General features: G+C 44.4%; 2 protein-coding genes across 3 annotated transcripts in view; one reads left to right on the top strand and one right to left on the bottom strand.

Moving 5' to 3' along the window:
• The window catches only part of PEX3 (peroxisomal biogenesis factor 3), a 75241-nt gene extending 74628 nt beyond the window's left edge, over window positions 1–613 (bottom strand). Inside the window, exon 1 of the mRNA XM_077289222.1 lies at window positions 453–613. The gene's annotated coding sequence lies outside the window, so the exon portion shown is untranslated. The remainder of the gene's footprint in view (window positions 1–452) is intronic.
• Window positions 482–20425, top strand: ADAT2 (adenosine deaminase tRNA specific 2). Of its 2 annotated transcripts, none has more exons than XM_077289223.1 (7): window positions 482–590; window positions 2570–2647; window positions 5376–5480; window positions 9206–9356; window positions 18107–18213; window positions 18964–19036; window positions 19136–20425. In XM_077289223.1, exons 2-7 carry the CDS (start codon window positions 2588–2590, stop codon window positions 19165–19167), a joined length of 528 nt encoding a protein of 175 aa, XP_077145338.1. In that variant the 5' UTR covers window positions 482–590; window positions 2570–2587; the 3' UTR covers window positions 19168–20425. The 2 variants fall into 2 exon arrangements, with proteins under 2 accessions (XP_077145338.1, XP_077145339.1); XM_077289224.1 differs by lacking the exon at window positions 482–590 and adding an exon at window positions 2343–2362 and having other exon boundaries at window positions 19136–19307.
• The last annotated feature ends 934 nt before the right edge of the window (window positions 20426–21359 follow it).

Genomic DNA, 21359 nt, shown 5'->3' with positions numbered 1-21359 from the left:
ACTGTTGGGATCTGACAGCCCATGCTCCTCATTGAATGCTGTGACCTGTAGTGCCACAAGTTGCTGATCCCTGGTCTACAACCCACAGGCCATCCTAAGGATTATAGTTGCAGACCACATAGATGGGATGGCGCTGAACTTAACCATTTAGAGGCATGTCTAGTGTAGGTGGGCTCATTAATATAAATTCCTAATAGAATGTCATTGTAACCACATATCTATAGGTGACAGGTCACCACCGAGCTCACTGCCCGCTGACAATCACTAATATAGGACAAAACCCAAGCAGCACACCCCCTATACAATGTGACAGAAGCAGGTGCACAGGCCGCAGCAATGGAGGCAGGGGTCACTAGTACAGATGTGCCGTGCGCCACCCACGGGCACTGCTGCCACCAGCTCCTATACCAGTGCACCAGTATGTGTGCCCCCCATGTATACGAGTCCCATACTCAGCTATCAGCCGGCGCGTTCCGCCTCCCCGGGACAGAAACGAGGGAGCACAGCGCATCCGGCAACCAGTTCCTCCAGCTACAAAGAGCGCGCTTCCTGGTTCCAGGGTAACACGTGACCGGTGTGTATCCGTGTAGGTGAGTGGCAGAGGCTGTGGGGCTGTTTACCGGGGTACGGGGCCTATTATGTCTGGGCTCCTTCTAGGGCAGTGTGCCCACCACGTCCTCCTATAGGGACAGGCACGGCACACAGCATAGTGACATAGCCACTGCCTGCACATGGGATTGATGGCTTTGGCCATGGTCAGTATTTGGTCAGTTTTTTACCTCAGTATTTGTAGCCAAAACCAGGAGCGGGTGATACTTTTCCTCTGACTGTTTCTCTCCTGGTTTTGGCTTACAAATACTGAGATAAATACCGTCCAAATCCTGCTAGTGTGAACATGGCCTTAATCAGACGATAACAGACTTGACCCAAATTAGACAAGCTGGCCACCAATATATGCATACCACACGTCTCCATCGCCATATTAGATCGTGGGTAACCGTCATTTCTCCTCCACATTTCTGTCCTGGTTTCACGGCTGTGCATGATCTAGTTTTGCCTGAAAAAAGGTTTGTTTTTTTGCTTCCTCTAGCAACAAGCTAATGGCGTCCGTGTGCTGCACGTCTTTTTTTGTTCACTGGAATGGACAAGGTTTGGTTTCTGCACACGGATATTTGAGGAGTCTTTTCTGTCTGAATCACTGGGAAAAAAAGCTTCAAAGACTCTTCCTTTTTATTTCTGTTGTAAAACCACTTTGCTCCATTTGTTCAGTCTCTTGAGTGTTTTTCTTTGAACATGTAAAGTGCATGTGACTTCTATGAAGCTGCTGCCAATGGGAAGCGCTCTGCTCAAAGGGCTGCAAAAAATGCTTCTGGAAAAACTTCCAAATAACTCTTAAAAAAACTCCTTCAGGAAACTGCAAAATAAATATGGAGAATTTCATGAAGCATTTTTCATTATAAGGCCAGGGTCACACTTGCGAGTGTGATGCGAAAAACTCGCACTCGTCTCTCACCTCAATACCCGGCATTCGGACCAGAGTGTGCGGCTGCATGTATTTCTATGCAACTGAACGCTCCTTTCCCGAGTGCCGGGTATTGAGGTGAGAAACGAGTGCGAGTTTTTCGCATCACACTCCGAAGTGTGACTCCGACCTAAATGTCGTTCTTAACCACCTAAAAGAAACTCAACATACACATACCCTAAGGGTCTTGTTCACATGTAGCGTTATTGCTGCAATTCTTCCATGCAGAAAAGGCATTTTACAGTAGCAGCAAAATAAGAGATTTTTTTTAAATACCCAATCAATTGAATGCATAAAAGACACTTGTAATGTATGCTGCAAAGTAGCACTGTGTGAACATACCCCAAAATGCTGCTCATAAAAAGAAAAAAAAAACGGCCTGAGAAAAGCCCAATAGTATATACTGGGGCAGATTTGCTAAAGCTGTGTAACCTCTTAACAGTAAAGTAGGGTCTCAAAATGCATGGATGTTTTGATAAGTTTGGATCAACCTTACACTGCTTAGGCTAATTTTCCATAATTTGTTGGCTAACTATGGTCCACAAATCTTCACCAAATTATGATGCAATTTTGTCTTATGTCCATGATTTAGGCCACGCCGTTCTCTTTGCCCACTATGATAGGCCACACCCTTTGTTGGGTAAGAAAACACTTCTTAAGCACATAATAAATATGATGTAAGGCATGAAATAGTTTGGGGTTTTTTTTTGTCGAAAAAAGCAGAATTCTTGCTCATGTTCAAGTTTGTATGAATCCTTATTCTGCTTTAGATGCCCCCGAGGAACTACCTACAATGCAAAGGCGGAATTCTGCATCCTTTGACTGCTACACCACTCCCTGGTACACCTAGATTGACACATCTTTCATTATTTGCATATAGGGAAAGTCCTCTCAATGGATGTGAGGATGGTAGGGACCTGCCCAGATGACTCTTCTCTTCTAAAACGCTGACGCATTTCAGTAAATCATAGATGCATGAAGTAAGGGATCATATCCTGTTATGTTGCCCATGGTTTCTTTTGACATATGATCATTTACTTATTTCAGTGAAAACTGTATGGAAGAATGAATAACCCAGAGATGACCGACGAGATGAAGACATGGATGGACAAAGCCTTTCATATGGTATGGACTGAAAAGGGCATTCTTTATAAAGGAATACTCCCATGTGATAAGTTATTGGGATCATTCCAGTTTTGTCTAGTGTTTTCAACATGAAAAAAAGTGTTTCTTTTCAGAGGCAACCTGTCAATAGCTGGCAGTACCTGGACCCTTCACAGTCTTAATGAGCCAAACCTAGATCATCATTTTATGTTTTGCTATGATCAGTGTAATTGGAATGTACTGCATATGGATGTTTGCAATCATTATGGTTGTAAAAAAAACAACTAATTTTCAGTCTAGATACTGTTATCAGATGCTACATAGAGATCACTGATCTGTCTCTTGTTAATGATTTCCTTTTTGGTCTTTAAGTATTCATATCCCATGAACTTTTCCATATTTCTTCACGTTACACCCACAGACTTAAATGTATTTTATGTGATATACCAATACTAAATGGCAAGTATTTGTGAGGTGTAAAGGAAATGACACATGGTTTTTAAAGTATTTTAAAAATTTAAATCTGAAAATTGTGACGTGCATTTCTAAGCAGCTGAACGCTCCGGTCCGAACCGCAGGCGACAGTGCCAGGTACTGAGGCGAATTTCTCGCATTGCATTTGGGACACCGGCCTAATAGTTGGCCTGTGTACAAATTCTCCCACCTGAGCTCTGGATCCCTGCAGCTCCTCCAGAGTGACCATGGGTCTATTGGCTTCTTCTTTTATTAGTGCTCTCCTTGCTTGGGATGTCAGTTTAGCTGGATGGCTATGTCTGGTAGGTTTGAAGTTGTGCCATCTTCCTTCCATTTTTGGATGATGGATTGAACAGTGCTCCGTGAGATGTTCAGCGATTGGGCTCATTTTTTTATTATATAACCTAACTCTGCTTTACTCTTCTCAACTTTATTCCTGACCTGTCTGATGTGTTCCTTGGTTTTCTTGATGCTGTTTGATCCCTAATGTTCTCAAACAAACCTATGAGGCCTTCACAGAACAGCTGTAGTTATACTGAGAATTAATTGCACACAGGTGGATTCAATTTTGTAATTACCATATATACTCGAGTATAAGCCGACCCGAGTATAAGCCGACCCCCCCCCCCCAATTTTGCAACAAAAAACTGAGAAAACTTATTGACTTGAGTATAAGCCTAGGGTAGAAAATGCAGCAGCTACCGGTAAATGTCAAAAATAAAAATAGATACCAATAAAAGTAAAATTAATTGAGACATCAGTAGGTTAAGTGTTTTTGAATATCCATATTGAATCAGGAGCCCCATATAATGCTCCATACAGTTCATTATGGCCCCATAAGATGCTCCATATTAAAATATGCCCCATATAATGCTCCATGCAGTTCATTATGGCCCCATAAGATGCTCTATATTAAAATATGCCCCATATAATGCGCCATACAGTTCTTTATGGCCTCATAAGATGCTCCATATACAAATATGCCCCATAAAATGCTCCATGCAGTTCTTTATGGCCCCATATAATGCTCCATGCAGTTCTTTATGGCCCCATAGATGCCCCATATAATGCTCCATGCAGTTCATTATGGCCCGATAGATGCCCTATATAATGCTCCATGCAGTTCTTTATGGCCCCATAGATGCTCCATGCAGTTCATTATGGCCCCATATAATGCTCCATGCAGTTCATTATGGCCCCATAGATGCTCCATGCAGTTCATTATGGCCCCATAGATGCTCCATGCAGTTCATTATGGCCCCATAGATGCCCCATATAATGCTCCATGCAGTTCTTTATGGCCCCATAGATGCCCCATATAATGCTCCATGCAGTTCATTATGGCCCCATAGATGCTCCCTATAACAATGTGCCACATGTAATGCTGCTGCACTAAAAAAAAAAAAAGACATACTCCCCTCTCGTCGCTGCTCCTCAGGGTCCCGTCTCTCCGCACTAACTGTTCAGGCAGAGGGCAGCGCGCACACTAATACGTCATCGCGCCCTCTGACCTGAACAGTCAGTGCCGAGGACGCGGAAGACGGAGCGCCGGTGGAACACGGAAAGGTGAATATGAAATACTCACCCTCTCCTGACGCAGTCCCTGCATGTCCCACGGTCTCCGGGCGCGGCAGCTTCTTCCTGTAGTGAGCAGTCACATGGTGCCGCTCATTACAGTAATGATTATGTGGCTCCACCCCTATGGGACTGGAGTCCATATTCATTACTTTAATGAGCGGTACCAGTGACCGCTGAACAGGGGAAGAAGCTGCCGCGCCCGGAGACCGTGGGACATGCAGGGACCGCATCAGGAGCGCCGGGAGCAGGTGAGTATTTGACAGTCGTCGCTCCCCCTCACCCGCCGACCATGACTCGAATATAAGCCGAGAGGGGAACTTTCAGCCCATTTTTTGGGGCTGAAAATTTCGGCTTATACTCGAGTATATACGGTATGTGACTTCTGGAGGCAATGGGTCACTCAGGATTTTATTTAGGGCTTTCAGACTACAGGGGGCTGAATACAAATGCATGTCACAATTTTCAGATTTATATTTTTTAAATTATTAGAAAGCCATGTATCATTTATTTTCTATTTCATAAATACTTGCTACTGTGTGTTGGTATATCACATAAAATACATTTATTAGGATTTTACATTTGCATGTGTAATGTGAAAAAATGTGAAAAGGTTCATGAGGTATGAATACTTTTTCGAGCTACTGTATATTTTAGTTGGCCACAATTTATTAATGGTTTATTTCTCCTCTATGCACAGGCTCAAGATGCCTTGGATAATGGTGAAGTCCCGGTTGGATGTCTCATGATCCATGACAAGCAGATTGTGGGGCAAGGAAGAAATGAAGTTAACGAAACAAAAAACGTATGTTTAGACTCTATAACAAAATCTACGTCAATAGATACATTAAGAATACAACCGTGTATTGAAAATTCCTGATCATTTCAACTTGGCTCCCAACATGCTACAGGGTGCATCCTAAAATTTCAGATTTAGGCTGCCGTCACACTAGCAGTATTTGGTCAGTATTTTACATCAGTATTTGTAAGCCAAAACCAGGAGTGGGCGATAGATGCAGAAGTGGTGCATATGTTTCTATTATACTTTTCCTCTAATTGTTCCACTCCTGGTTTTGGCTTACAAATACTGATGTAAAATACTGACCAAATACTGCTAGTGTGACGGCAGCCTTACTCTGAACTGCATATGAAACCGTGTAAAAGAGGACTAGAGATAAGTAAGTGCATAGAAGCATGATCTGCCGAGCATGAGGAGCATAAACTTTCTTTATTTCTCCAGCACTAAAGCTAGTGCTATCTAGTTTGCAATGGAGATTGCCTGCAATATGAACACTAATCATACAGTACAATGTGGATTGCAGAAGTCAGAGCAGATCTAAGGCCAGGGTCACACTAGCGTATAACACAGCTGAGTGCTTTACTGTAATTGTCATTTCAAGCTCGTTTGCTAACTAATAAAACAATCTTATTTACAGCTATAAGTAGATAGATAGATGTCATTGAGATATATAATCGGTGCAGTGCAACTTACTATAAATGTATTTAGATCATAAATAAATAATAGAAAAAAATGGCATGCAGTCCCCCTTATTTTTCCTAGCCACCTGAGGGAAAGCAGACACCTGGGCACTGATGTTTATAGTCAGGGAAGTGGATAATAAACATGGAGCTTCCCAGGATATTAATATTAGCTGTAGTGCAGCGGTAGCACACGATGCAGTGACCCAGCAAAGTTCATAGCAAAAGGTCTCTTTAATGTTTAACTCACAAATAATGTACAGCACACAATATCTTCTGGATCGCAGCCGGGAACCATATCCTCCAGGTTGCAGTCACTAACACGCCAGTCCACCTTCTAGATAAGTTGCCGTTGGCGACTGCACCGCTGTGGGTGCCAGACTTCTCAGCCCCCCCCTGGCTGTTTGGCTCCGCTGGCCTGTGTTGCCTCACACAGGTAGAACGCTGCAGAGCCGATTGCTCTGTACTCCTCCAAACCCCAGGCTCACACTGATCCTGACACACCCAAGCCCTATACTGCAGGGTTTTTAACTAGCAACCTGTCGCCTTCAGCCACATGTAAACCCCACCCAGGAATGAAACGGACTGCAACTACGGTCCTGCGGTCTGTTTCAATACACAAAGGCCCAGAGCAGGTTTTCCCTAAATCTGCCTTGGACAGCCAGCATGTCCAAGACCTATGCTCACTTTAATCTGCATTGCAATCACAGCTATGCCTGTGACTGCAATGTTCTCTCATGACCTCAATACACCTCCAAGGAACGTTTAAGAAAATGTTACATGCATCAAGAATAGGATCTCCACAACGGTTCTTATACACAAAATGCAAAATTATTTTATTTCCACACCATGAAAACACTACACACAATTTGATTAAAAACATCTAAAACATTCCAAAGGATAGAACATACATGGTAAATCCAGTGTTACAATGCGCATCCCGGGGGGAACGTACAGCGATCCCTACAGGTAACACCAGTCACTGCCTAACACAGCTTACAGCTGTCTACCTTTACTGGTTATTAACAAGGGGTGAGCCCCCTCCGCTATAAAAAAAAAAAAAAAATGACGCGGTATCCCTCCTATAATTAATGACGAGCAAAAGCTAGGTAGACAGCTGCTGGCTGACATTAATAGCCTAGGAAGAGGCCATGGATATTGGCCCCCTCCCAGACTAAGACATCAGCCCTCAGCCACCCCAGAAATGGCACATCCATTAGATGCGCCAATTCTGGCGCTTAGCCTCCACTCTTGCTCTGGTGCAGTGGCAAGTGGGGTAATAGTTTTGGGGTTGATGTCCGGTTTGTAATGTCAACTGATATCTAGCCCAGGGGTTAGTAATGTAGAGGTGTCTATAAAACACCCCCATTACTATCACCATAATCAAATGTAATAAAGACACAGACCAAGTAAAGTCCTTTTTAATTTAAATAAAAACACAAATACCTGTATCGGAAATAGAACTTCCCAACCCTCGTTTACCCATTTATTAATATAAAATAAAAAAACACAGTATTCCTCACCTTTCTGCCTATAATCCATTTATCCCTTGATGAGCCCAACTCTGCTACATCTGGATGCATTGCTGAGTGGTGACCCTGATGCGACTGCTCAGCCCTGTATCCAGGAAATGCTGAGCTACTCGTGAGAATGCAGCTTCAGTGCCTAGCACTGATGTCAGTAAGGTGAACTCCGGTTAACTCACTGACATTGTTGCATGAGAATTGGGGGGTCACCCCTTGTTAGTGGCGAAGTAGACAGCTGAGAGCTGATATTAATAGCCTTGGAAGCTCCATGTTTATTACCCCCTTCCCAGACTATAAACATCAGCTGTCACCTTTTTCTCAGCTGGCTAAGAAAAATTAGGGGGACCCCATGCCATTTAACTAAATGCATCCACATTAAACTACGCATGCACTACATTAATTAAAAAAAAAAAAAAGAATAAAAAAAATATATATATTTATAAATATTATTAATGCAGTGCGTGCGTAGTTTAATGTAGATGCATTATGTCACTGTGTTCTATCCTATTCCTAAGAGTCATACTGTGAATTTTCTGTACAACTTTCCTGATGAAATGTGTGCAGTTTATTGCCCAGTATTTCCATCATAGTAGGAATTCGTCTGATGGGTCCTGATATTAAAAATCGGGGTTTTGCAGAAGTTGAAAATGTGTAGAGCACAAACTGATTTTCTGCTATAGGCTAGGGTCACACTTGCGTGTGCAATGCGAGAAACTCACGCATCAATACCCGCCACTAACGCTGGCACTCGGGACCGGAGTGTGCGGCTACATGTATTTCTATTCTGCTGAACGCTCTGGTCCGAACCGCCGGCAGAAGTGCCGGGTATTGATGCGAGAGACTCACGCGAGTTTCTCGTATTGCACACGCAAGTGTAACCCCGGCCATAGACTGGAAGATCACATTATTGAAGCCTATCATCTTGGACATCTCTGATTTCAGAAACTAAAGACGTTTTCCAGATCAACTTTTATGTCCCCACATGCATGTATACCTCTAAAACCACAACTACAGATGATATGTCTCCTGGGTTCAGTGCTGGCTCTCTGCTGGTGCATTGGTATTTAACAAGCTACAATTGTGAATCACAACTATGTGGGCGCAGAGCTGATGTGCACATCGTTGAGCTCAGCAGCTCATGCCGTCTACCTTAGCTGACCTCAGTGATTGGCTGCAGCAGTGATGTGCTCTGTGGTCGTGACATCAACGATACACCTGGTAAACAAAGACTGGAGCAGCATTGGAGAGGCACTGCTGGACTCGGAGTGAGTATATTATGTGTTTTTTATTTCTTTTTTGTTTGTTTTACAGGTATACAAGGGGACATAAAGGTTAATAGCGGATATGTTTAATTTGAATTTTGTAGGATTTCTAGTTGCATTCTACAAATCAGGAGTGATCCAATATTATCTTGCGTGAACATCATTTAGATTGGATATTCCCCTGAAAGAATAGGTTTTCCTTGTAATATTTGAGCATAGCACAGCCAACTAAAAAATGTTTAATTCCTATTATCTTCCTACAGGCTACACGTCATGCAGAAATGGTGGCAATTGATCAGGTATTAGCCTGGTGTAAGAAGAATGGAAAGAACTCTGTCGAAGTTTTTGAAAACACCATCTTGTATGTGACGGTGGAGCCGTGCATCATGTGTGCTGGTGCTCTACGTTTACTCCGTATCCTTTATGTTAGAACATTGATACCTTGTTTCTGCTGTATTAGGTCTATGTCTCTCAGGTCGAGCACATGCAGTTACGCCTTGCTAGCAGCGGATGGGTGCAGATCCGTAATATGCAGGACTTGTTTGACCCTGCAGAGATATAAATTCTCCATGGGAGCAATGTACCCCAGAACACTCTCTCCCCCAATGTGAACTAATGGATTCAACTAACTCCGATGCAGGAGTCGCTGCTCAGCTCAGTGCACTAGATTATCATGAGAAGTACAATGCTTATTAAATACGAGTGCCCTTGTTGCTGTTGTGTATTTATGCCGCAGTTCATTATGATCAGGACTCTATATGCTCCAGGCAGAACATAGAGTTCCTCATGCATCACGGTTCCCTTCTACAGACTTGTTTGCCTGTCTTTGCTATTCATGGGCAAAAGCATTTTTGTTTCGTTCAGTCTCTGAGCCAACAAAAATATTCTTGCCAAAGGAAAAATTATACATGTCTATATATCACTTTTATCCTAAATAAGTACCTTGCCAGGAGCTGAGAAAAGCGATTCCAGGCACCTGGGAAATGTAGTTTCCCAGCAAAAAACAGCAAGTGCGTGATAAATGCAAAAGGATCACCAGATTTGTTTACTTAAACTGAAAGACCAAATTCAGAAAAGATACAAGGACATTACAAAGGAAGTGCACAAGAGAGCATGTTTAAATAACTTGCAAAGGTATAAAACATTTCAAAGTAACATCACATTCTGATCAATCCCCTTGAAAGGGGTTATCTGGTCTCCAAAGAAAAGTCTGCACTCGCAAACTGCCGAATCATGTCAATGTGTAATGTACGCACTGTACGATTTCCCTGTACTTTTTTTTTTTTTTTTGTGTGCCGATGGAGGGATTGCACGTGACAACTATTTTTAGTCGCTCCTCTCAATTCTATGCTATTGAAAAAAAGTTGGGTGGAACTAGTCGGCACATGATCTCAAGTATGCTAATTACAATCACGAGACCGCTCATCCACAAGGTGAATAAAAATTCCCCGAAAAATTCAAGCATTAACACCGTAAAAAAAGGGAAGCAGTATTTACCTGCCCAAGTCACAGAAATAATGCGCTATCAGGATGCAGCACACACTTAATAAAGATGGCGGCAACACAGGTGCAAAATACTGATGAGAAAACCAATCCCAACATAGCAATTCATGGAGGGGGTGATTGCTTAGTATTAAAATTGCAGACAAATAAAGCTTGTATAGAGTGCTGTTCACACATCTATTGCACGGGCACGGTGTCTAGCTTGCACCCATACTGTTATATAGTGTTGGGGAGCCTGCCTAATCTAAGTGCACCCCATGAGTACAGGAACCCTAGTTTACAAGGCAAGTAGTGATGGGTAAGGCTGCACTCTGAATATAAATAACGTGCAGAAAAAAAAAATATACATATAATTTTATAATATATGAGGTATTGTGACCAAAATACTCAAGCTTGCAACCTGCGTTAAGGGTCCTCATACTTGTGAGTCCCCACTCTAAAATTAAATGCAAAAAAATGCTAACCACAGAAAGAGGAATTAAAATTCTCCCAAAAACTTTGGAAGTCATTTTTTGTCTTTACTACTTGGAAAGCAGGAAGCTATTACCCAGCAGGTGACCAATCCATATTTCTTGGCTCTTGTGGAGATGTAAATGCATTGTAATATATGCCACTAGCATTTTAGCCTAATGCCTGATTTAAAAAAAAAAAAAAAAAATCATGATGGACTGTCCTTTCACTAGATTTTTCCCTAATCGACTTAGTTTGAAGTGTCCTTTAGAGACCTCTGCAGATCAGATTTCATCTTCAGACTTCACACACAATCACTGCCCTTTGTATTGAAATATATGTATTCCCAGAAGCATTTGTTAACCTTTAAACTAATTGCTAACTTGTATTCATTGAAATATAACTAGGAAATCTTTCACAATAGTGATCACAAAGCCGATTTTTCTTTAAAGAGGTTGTCCTAAGACCACAACTGATCACCTCGAATTGCCTGATCAGTGAAGGGTCCAACCAATGGTGTGGCAGTGCTTATGCTCAACCTCTGTTCCACTCAAACAGGGAATAGGTGATAAGTTTAGATCCTGGGAAACTCCTAGCTGTATTGGGTTATATTGAAATGTTGCAGATATTTCTGCCTCCAATATTCTGTTTTGTACATCCTAATGGAGTTGTTTATTAAGCATGTGCATGCCCTATATTGGTGATCCGTCATATAAATTCCTGCAACATTTGCTTTGTGTGAATATGCCCATACTGCCGTCAACCCCTTCTGGGAAAAGAGCATTGTATTAATGTTCTGGAAAGGGATACTGAGGTGTGGAAGGGGGCTCAGGGGCTGAGCTCCCACAAGATGCAACGAATATCGGTTATATTATATAGCTGGCGTCGAATTCTAGATGCAGCTGTTAACCAATGCCACCATCAATCTCTGACAGCATTAAAATAGAATGTGCAGTGACTCTTTTGGGGCCCCTGTGATGTGATTGTAAGGGGACCAATAGGTTACTAAACCCCCTATGGCTGTCATCTTGGTCCTCAGCCTGTGGGATGAGATTTTCACTATATCCAGCAATAACATGGCATTGCAGTACATAGTGTAAGTGATCAAACGAACAGTGGTGAAAGTCCTCTGTGGGGCCTTTAAAAACATTGTAATAAACAAAGAATATTTTAACAATATAAAAAAAATATTAAAGTTCAAATCACCTTCCTTTTCTCTGTCCCCCATGACGGCACCATGGAGAGAGGGGATCCGTCCACCAAGGACAGGAAACCTACAGATAAAAAGGCGGTACCTCTCTCACGCATCAGTTTGGTTTCCTGTCCTTGATGGGGAACCTGCAGCAAGCTCACCTTAGAGTCATCGTTAGATTCTGGGGCCAGTCAGACCGGTTCAGGCAGTGGGGGTTCCCTGCCTCGGCTGGCTAGGTCACCCGAAGCACCACCGCTGAGATCAGCAGGTCTTTAGGGTGCGTGGGGAGCAGTAGCAGAACGCTGCTCCCAGGAAAAATCCTCAACAGAAAGTGTCCACATGGGGCAGGATTGCTGGGTATCGTCCCACAAACACCGCGAGGGGTCCCTCCAGGTGTGGGGATGCGGCGCAGAGGCGCCCGGACAGCCGCACTATCAGGCAGATAGAATGGCGGCAGCACGGACCTCCTGCACACAGGACCTTCGGGGCCAGGTAATGCGCATGCGCGGATGACGCGCCCGGCACATTGCATGCTGGGGCTGTCGCGCGTGTGCGCACAAGGCTTTCAGCCCTTTTCCGGCCAATAGTGCGCACAGGACCTTCGAGTGCTAATGCGCATGCGTGGATGACGCGAACGGCAGTATTTCCGCTCAATGATAAAATACAGGCTCTAATTGATAAGGAATGGAAAAAAACCCGTAAGAAAGGCCTTGCTTACTCCCAAAAGGAAATATCCTTTCGAGGACCCATCATGCTCCTTTTGGGAAAAAGCTCCCAAATTGGATGTAGCCATCGCTAAGGCGTCAAAAAAGTTCGCCCTACCATTTGAGGATATGGGGGTTTTAAAGGACCCCATGGACAAAAAAGCGGATGCTTTCCTAAAAAGTTCCTGGGAAGCTGCCGCAGGGGGGCTGAAACCAGCAGTGGCCGCTGCTTGCACCTCCCGCTCTCTGATGGTGTGGCTGGACCAGCTAGAATCTCAACTTAAGGGGAAAACATCCAGGGACAACATATTAAATACCTTGCCGGTAATGAAGGGAGCAGCCGCTTTCCTTGCTGATGCGTCAGCAGATTCCATTATGCTGGCGGCCACTACAGCAATTTTTTTCCAACGCGGCCAGAAGGGCTCTCTGGCTTAAATGTTGGCCTGGAGACCTCCAAACCAAATCAAAACTTTGTAATGTATTTTGTGTGACATATCTCTGTGATTTTATTGTAAAAAAATTCAAAGTTGGAAAATGCGAAATTTTCTACATTTTTGCCAAATTTCAGGAACTGAAACAATGTGGAAGGAAAAAATTGAACATTTAACTTTTTGTTGCAAACATTTTCACTTCAGAACCAATTTTTTTTATTTTCACAAGTGTAAAAAGAGCAAATGAAACCACAAATTTTGTTGTGCAATTTCTCCTGAATACACCGATACCCCACATGTGGGGGTAAACCACAGTTTGGGCACATGGCAGAGCTTGGAAGAGAAGGAGTTCCGTTTGACTTTTTCAATGCAGAATTGGCTGGAATTGAAATCGGACGCCATGTCGCGTTTGGAGAGCCCCTGATGTGCCTAAACAGTGGAAACCCTCCACAAGTGACACCATTTTGGAAACTAGAACCCCTATGGAACTTATCTAGATGTGTGGTGAGCACTTTGAACCCCCAAGTGCTTCACAGAAATTTATAAGGTAGAGCCGTGAAAATAAAAAATCGTTTTTTTCCCCTCAAAAATGACTTTCAAGGGTAACAGGAGAAATTGGACCCCAAAATTTGTTGACAAGTTTGTCCTGAGTACGCTGATACCCCATATGCGGGGGGGGGGACCACTGTTTGGGCACACATAGGGGCTCAGAAGGGAAGGTGTGCCGTTTGGAGTGCAGACTTTGATGGGATGGTCTGCGGGCATCATGTTGCATTTGCAGAGCTCCTGATGTGGGGGTTTCTACTGTTTAGGTACATCAGGGGGTCTCAAAACGCTACAGCCAATTTTGCGCTCAAATAGTCAAATGGTGCTCCCTCCCTTCTGAGCTCTGCCGTGCGCCCAAACAGTGGTTTACCCCCACTTATGGGGTATCAGCGTACTGAGGACAAATTGGACAACAACTTTTGGGGTCAAATTTCTCCTGTTACCCTTGTGAAAGTAAAAACTTGGGGGCTAAAAAATCTTTTTTGTGGAAAAAAAAATATTTTTTAATTTCACGACTCTATATTATAAACTTCTGTGAAGGACTTGGGCATTCGAAGTTCTCACCACACATCTAGATAAGTTCCTTGGGGGGGGGTCTAGTTTCCAAAATGGGGTCACTTGTGGGGGTTTCTACTGTTTAGGTACAAGTGACCCCATTTTGGAAACTAGACCCCCCCCCAAGGAACTTATCTAGATGTGTGGTGAGAACTTCGAATGCCCAAGTCCTTCACAGAAGTTTATAATATAGAGTCGTGAAATTAAAAAATATTTTTTTTTCCACAAAAAAGATTTATTAGCCCCCAAGTTTTTACTTTCACAAGGGTAACAGGAGAAATTTGACCCCAAAAGTTGTTGTCCAATTTGTCCTCAGTACGCTGATACCCCATAAGTGGGGGTAAACCACTGTTTGGGCGCACGGCAGAGCTCAGAAGGGAGGGAGCACCATTTGACTTTTTGAGCGCAAAATTGGCTGTAGCGTTTTGAGTCCCCCTGATGTACCTAAACAGTGGAAACCCCCCAATTCTAACTCCAACCCTAACCCCAACACACCCCTTGTCACGCTCGCACCCAGACTGGTTGGTGCGGTGGGCTGGCCCCACTGGACCACAGACCAGACTACCCTGGAAGTCGCGTAACTAAGTAGCTTCCTTGGTGTTCGCTGGAGCCTCTGACGGTGAGGTCAGGCTTGTGCGGCAGGAAGCTACCAGGTACCACTCCAGGATGGTGTCTGGCTGTGGCTGCTGATCCCACCGGGGAACAGAACATAGACGGGCACGGCTGGCACTCTGGCAGACAGGCGGGCACGGCTGGGACACAGGCAGGTAGACGGGTACAACAGAGACACTGGCGGGCACGGCTGGCTCTCTGGTAGGCAGGCTGGTACGTCTGGCTTTCTGGCAGGACAGGCGGACAAGGCTGGTACACTGGAAGAACCGGTAGGGACCGGTCTGCAGGCAGGTATGTAAAACAGGTAAGAACCTGTTCAGACTGGAGGACTTAAAAATAGGTAGAGAAAGACCGCAAGAGCGGATGCAGAGTGAAAGCACAGGAGCTAGAGCCAAGAACAGAAATGCAGGGGGTGGAGCCAAGAGCAGGAGGCGGAGCCAAGTACAGAAACGCAGGAGGCTGAGCCAAGAGCAGGAGGCGGAGCCAAGTGCGGAAACGCTGGAGGCGGAGCCAAGAGCAGGAGGCGGAGCCAAGTGTGGGAAAGCAGGAGGCGGAGCCAAGAGCTCGAGGCGGAGCCAAGTGCAGAAACGCAGGAGGCGGAGCCTAGAGCTGGAGCCAAGTGCAGAAACGCAGGAGGCGGAGCCAAGAGCGGGAGAAGCAGAACCGCAAGGAGCGGAGCCGCAGAGCGAGAGCTGAGCAGAGCTGCAGAGCAGGGCCACATAGTGCAGGGCTCAGAGCAGAGCAAAGTCAGAGTGCAGAGCCGAGAGCAAAACCACAGAGTGGAGAGCAAGGTCACAGAATGCAGAGCAAGGAGCAAAGCAGGGTCGCAGAGAGCAGAGCAAAGCAAGACACAGAGTATGCACAGCAGGGAAAGGAAACCAAGGCAGGGATATAAACGGACACAGGAACAGAACTAGGCTAACACAAAGTCAGGAACAGGACAAGACACAGAGACATGGACACAAGCCAGGGTACAACGCCCCTCTGGGTGGCGGACATAGGCTAGGGTACGAGGCCCCACTGAATGGCAAACACCGGACACAGACCAGGGTACAACGCCCCCCTGGGTGGCGGACATAAGAGTAACAGAGACAGGGCATGGCACCTCAGCAGCTAAGAACTGACTGAGGGAGTAAGTTGCACAGGCCCCCACCAGTGGGTGGGGATCTTATAAATACAGGAAGCCTCATGGCGATTGGCGGGGGACACCTAAGCAAGGTGCACACAGTCTCAATAAGACACAGGAGTTGCCGGCGCTGCCCCGCTATGCACACAGACAGAGCATGCACAGAGCAAACAGCAGACATGAGGCACACAGCATGGCGATGGCAGCAGAGAGAAGTCACAACAAGGCCCAGAGAAGTGAGTTTGAGTGTAATGCAGGTGGGGGATGGGAGGTCATGCAGTGATGCCAGCAGGGTTGTTACACCCCTAACCCTAATCCCAACCCGATCCATAATCCTAATCATAACCCTAATCACAACCCTAACCCCAAAACACCCCTAACCCTAATCCCAGCCCTAACCATAACCCTAATCAAAACCCTAAGCCCAACACACTCCTAATCTCAACCCTAACCTCAAACCTAACCCTAATCTCAATACACCCCTAACCCTTATCCCAACCCTAACCTTAACCCTAATCCCAAATGTAACCCTAATGCCAACCCTAACCCTAATACCAACCCTAATCCCAACTCTAATCCTAACTTTAGCCCCAACCCTAACTTTAGCCCAAACCCTAACCCTAACTTTAGCCCAACTCCTCTAGTTGCCGGCCGGCAGATCATAGCGGGCGCACTGCACATGCGCCATTTTCTTACCGGAGGAAGAAGCCAGCGGCCAGGAGGGGACGCAGGAGGACCCAGGGACACCGGTAAGTATGACAGGGTCCCCGATCCGAGGACAGAGAATGACATTGTTTTTTTTTTTTTTCTTTTTTTGCGGTCGCCGGTAAACAATTAATTACCGGTGATCGCGAAACGGGTCGGTAAAAACTGACCCCTATCATGTTCTTTGGGGTCCCCAAAGATCTTCCGGGTGCCGGCCGGCGGGCCATTTTTTTGCCGGAACAAGATGGCAGCGCCCATCGGGAGCCACGAGGAGCAGCGGGGGAGACAGGTGAGTATCGGCAGGCGATCGGGGACCCCATTTCTCTGTCCTCTGATGTGCGATCACATCGGAGGACAGAGAAATTAAATGGGAAATCACGTTTTTTGGGGGGAGGTTTTTTTGCGACCGCTGGTAAACAGTTAATTACTGGCGATCGCAACCCGAGGGTCGGTAAAAAAAACCCCGAATCATGTTCTCTGGGGTCTCGGCTACCCTCAGCAACCGAGACCCCAGAGAAAATCCGACTCTGGGGGCGCTATTCACTTTTTCCACAGCGCCGTTAATTAAGTACCCTTAACTGCCGCTGTTAAAAGGCGTATTAGTGGTCATTAAGGGGTTAAACATATGACATTAGTATCCCATTTTACAGTCGTCATACCATTGTGTTGTTCGCATCCTCTTTAGTTAAAGGGAACCGGTCACAATCGAAGGTGAGCTAAGCCCACTGGCATCAGGGGCTTATCTACAGCATTCTGTAATGCTGTAGATAAGCCCCCGATGTAACCTGAAAGATGAGAAAAACAGGTTAGATTATACTCACCCAGGGGCGGTCCCGCTGCGGTCCTGTCTTATGGGCGTCGCGGTCCGGTCCAGCGCCTCCCATCTTCTTACAATGACGTCCTCTTCTTGTCTTCACGCTGCGTCTCTGGCGCAGGCGTACTTTGTCTGCCCTGTTGAGGGCAGAGCAAAGTACTGCAGTGCACAGGTACCGGGAAAGGTCAGAGAGGCCCAGCACCTGCGCACTGCAGTACTTTGAGTATAATCTAACCTGTTTTTCTCATCTTTCAGGATACATCGGGGGCTTATCTACAGCATTACAGAATGCTGTAGATAAGCCCCTGATGCCAGTGGGCTTAGCTCACCTTCGATTTTGGGGGTGACAGGATCCCTTTAATGTCACATTTAATACAATGTACGTATAAGGCTTTCGAGCAGATGGAGTGTTTTCATTAATAGTTCCATAAAATTCCAGTTGAGCGTTCACTTATTATCCTTGTAGCTTTTCATGACTTAAACGTTGGTTAACATGTACTCAAATTCTTCCTGAATGGTTGCTCAGGAATTCCTTTAGTGGTGTATGGTTGCTGTAATGATCGGTTTGGTGGATGTGGATCAGTTCTGAATGTTGCTAGAAATGGAATTCCCAACACAGGAGCTACATTCACGGTATGTAAAACTATTTCTGTACTGTTATCATATGTAGGCAGTAGTGCCTTTCACATGTCAGGAGTCCTGAAAAAGTTAATAAAATATTCAGGTATTGGTATAATTTGCCATTATAATGAGACAAATACAATTGAATGCATTTTAAGGTCACATAAACACAAGAGATCCCTCTACAGAGTAGTGGACATGTACATAGTGGTAAGTGGTCCTCGTGGTGTGCAGGCCGCCTCTGGGGGTTCGCTATACGTCCAGCCAGTCATCTGTAGCCTGCATGGTGACGCCTCTTATCCACACTGAAACCTGTAGCCAACTATCAGTGTGGAGAGAGATTTGTGGCCCAAGCAGGATTACTGTGGCATCTCAGCCAATCATATTATTTATTTATTTTGTTTGTTTTGTTTTCTTTACTACCATCTTTAATATGATGAACAATTTGCAAAGGTTTATGTCAAACCTGAAAAATCTTTTACTCATCGAATTTCTTGTGACTAGTGACACAATAAGTAGATTCAGCATTAAATGCATGATGGTTTATGGTTTAACCAATGTCCATGCCATGGTAGTTGGTGGTGCATTTAGCATCTTGCTTCGTAGATCTACAGGTGCCTAACCACTAATAAATGTTAGTCGTGATTCAGTATATACTTCGTGAGGGTGAAATAATGAAGATATTCTTAGTAAAATAAACCAGGAGAAGCCAATAAATGTACTTTTCCACCATACTGTGACTGCACACATTTGTTCTTACAGTGCTTACCAGGATACAAAGCTGAGAAAGCCGTGGAGATGTTGAAGACATTTTACAAGAAAGAAAACCCTAATGGTTGGTATTGTTTCTAAGTATTAACACATTTTAAGAAAGGTGGTTGAAAAATGCTATATTGTTTTTCCTTTTTTTTTTTCTTTTTTTTTTTTCTTATAGCACCAAAATCCAAAGTCCGGAGAAAGGAATAAACTTTTTTTTTTCTCATTTTTGGTTTGGATCATGAGGTTTTTGATCACTACCTTTGTCCAATCAAATAATAGAGGCTCAAAACTCCCATGAAGGATTTTTCTTCACATGGAGTTATTCTCACCTCCGAAAATCTCATGCTACCGCTTTTTTGGCTCGCCACTCTATTTAATAGGCTCCAGATATCTCATAAACATCTCATGAGACCACTGCAGCCAATCACTGGCTGTAATCAGGACATGTCAACACCATTAAGGTCACTACGTCCAGATGGCAGTAGTCCAATCTCATGTCGAAACAAGATTGCGGGAGCCAGGTGGATGGAAACCAGAAGGGAACCAGAAAATGTTGGCACAGAGGAAACGCCATGAATTTCAGATGTGTTCTTTTATTTATTTATTTTTTATGAAATGACCCTAAATGGTTTTTTTAGTGCTTTGTAATTGAAAGGAAAGCTGTTTGCTGAAAGACGGGACAATGATTTCAAGTGTCTTTTTACTTGCAAGTTTCCAAATGCTCATATGAATTCTTTGCAAACAAAGAAGTGCAACACCAATAAAAAATTGCCCAGAAGATGTCACCACTGTCACATACACTCCTAGTGTATGTTACATGTAATATAATCTAGGTCTTTGCATTTACCAAGTAAAATAAATATATTTTTCTAGAAGAATGTAATAAAACTGATGCACTTCATCTTAGTTTAATTGAAAAAAGTTGGAAAATTTAAAAAAGTGACTTGTTTAACAAAAGCAAACTAAACATTGTTAACAACATTGGTCATGGTACCTTGTACATATGTGTTGGATGTAATTTTGTATATTTTAGACTGTTGTAATATGTTCGTAAAGTTCATTCTGTTGGATCAATATTTGGACACAGTCTGGTTCTACTGTATCAAACTCTGATAGTTTGAGCATGCCACTGGTCTTCTCCAATGTCAGTACATACAAACAGGGTTGAGTTTAGGAAGCGCTCGCTGTAAGAAAGCCAGCACTGTTAATCAAGATTAAGTGCCATGCTAGATGTGCAAAATAATAGGATGTAACAGTGTACCAAGCCATTGGCCACACCAAGGGTGCACCAAAGTGATCTCATTTGCATGTGACTTAAAAGTTAATGTATATATTTACTGATGAGCAAAAGGGTAACCATTAGTAATGAGCGAATAGACTCATTACTCAAGATTTCTCGAGCATTCTCGGGGGTCCTCCGAGTATTTTTTAGTGCTCGGAGTTTTCGTTTTTCTTGCCGCAGCTGAATGATTTACTTCTGATAGCCAGCATAAGTACATGTTGGGGTTGCCTGGTTGCTAGGGAATCACCACATGTACTTAAGCTGGCTAACAGATGTAAATCATTCAGCTGCGGCAAGAAAAACTAAAACTCCGAGCACTAAAAAATACTCGGAGGACCCCCGAGCATGCTCGAGTAACGAGTATATTCGCTCATCACTAGTAACCATGTTTTGAACTTTTGACTTTCAGGCTCCATATCTCATTATCCACTTCTGCTTCAAAAGTGAGACTACCATCATTTTATTGACAATCATCTTGGCTATCTCATACAAAAATTGGACTTGCAACTATTTAGCATATGATTACCGTATTTTTCCGACTATAAGACGCACTTTTTTTCCTCCAAATTTGGGAGGAAAGTGTGGGTGCGTCTTATAGTACGGATATAGCATGTGGGGAGGGGGGTAGCAGCGAGTGGGATCGCAATGATATCCCACTTCAGGATGTCCCTGCTGCCGGAATCAGCTGCTGGAGAAAGCACATGGCCCCGCTGATTAAGTGCAGTGAATATTCATTAGCAGCTCCCCGCCCACCGATCAGCTGAGAGGTGAGCAGGGAGTAGCAAATGAATACTGCACTTAAGCAGCGACACACAGTTTCCCCAGCACTGATTCTGGGGAGAATATGTGTGTCCGGGGGAGGAGGAGGCAGCAGCAGGGGCCAGGAGATCGCTGCATATCTGCCTGTGCTGGACGCTGAGCTGTCTGTGGTGCACAAGGAGGACCTGTGTGATGTCAGAAGTGGGCGGGCTGGAGCATCACATGGCAGCTCAGAGCCCTCCCTCTTCTGACATCATCATAGGTCCTTCAGACTCCCACCTAGAATCTGCAGCTTCCTCTTATGTCCTGCACGTGCGCTGTGGAAAGGCAACAAGAGAGAGGGCTCTGTGTGTGCAGC

The sequence above is a fragment of the Ranitomeya variabilis genome, chromosome 2 (genome assembly GCF_051348905.1).
Source record: "Ranitomeya variabilis isolate aRanVar5 chromosome 2, aRanVar5.hap1, whole genome shotgun sequence".
NCBI classification, from domain to species: Eukaryota; Metazoa; Chordata; class Amphibia; order Anura; family Dendrobatidae; genus Ranitomeya; species Ranitomeya variabilis.
The sequence above is the reverse complement of the archived record's forward strand: the minus strand, read 5'-3'. Positions and strand labels throughout refer to the sequence as shown.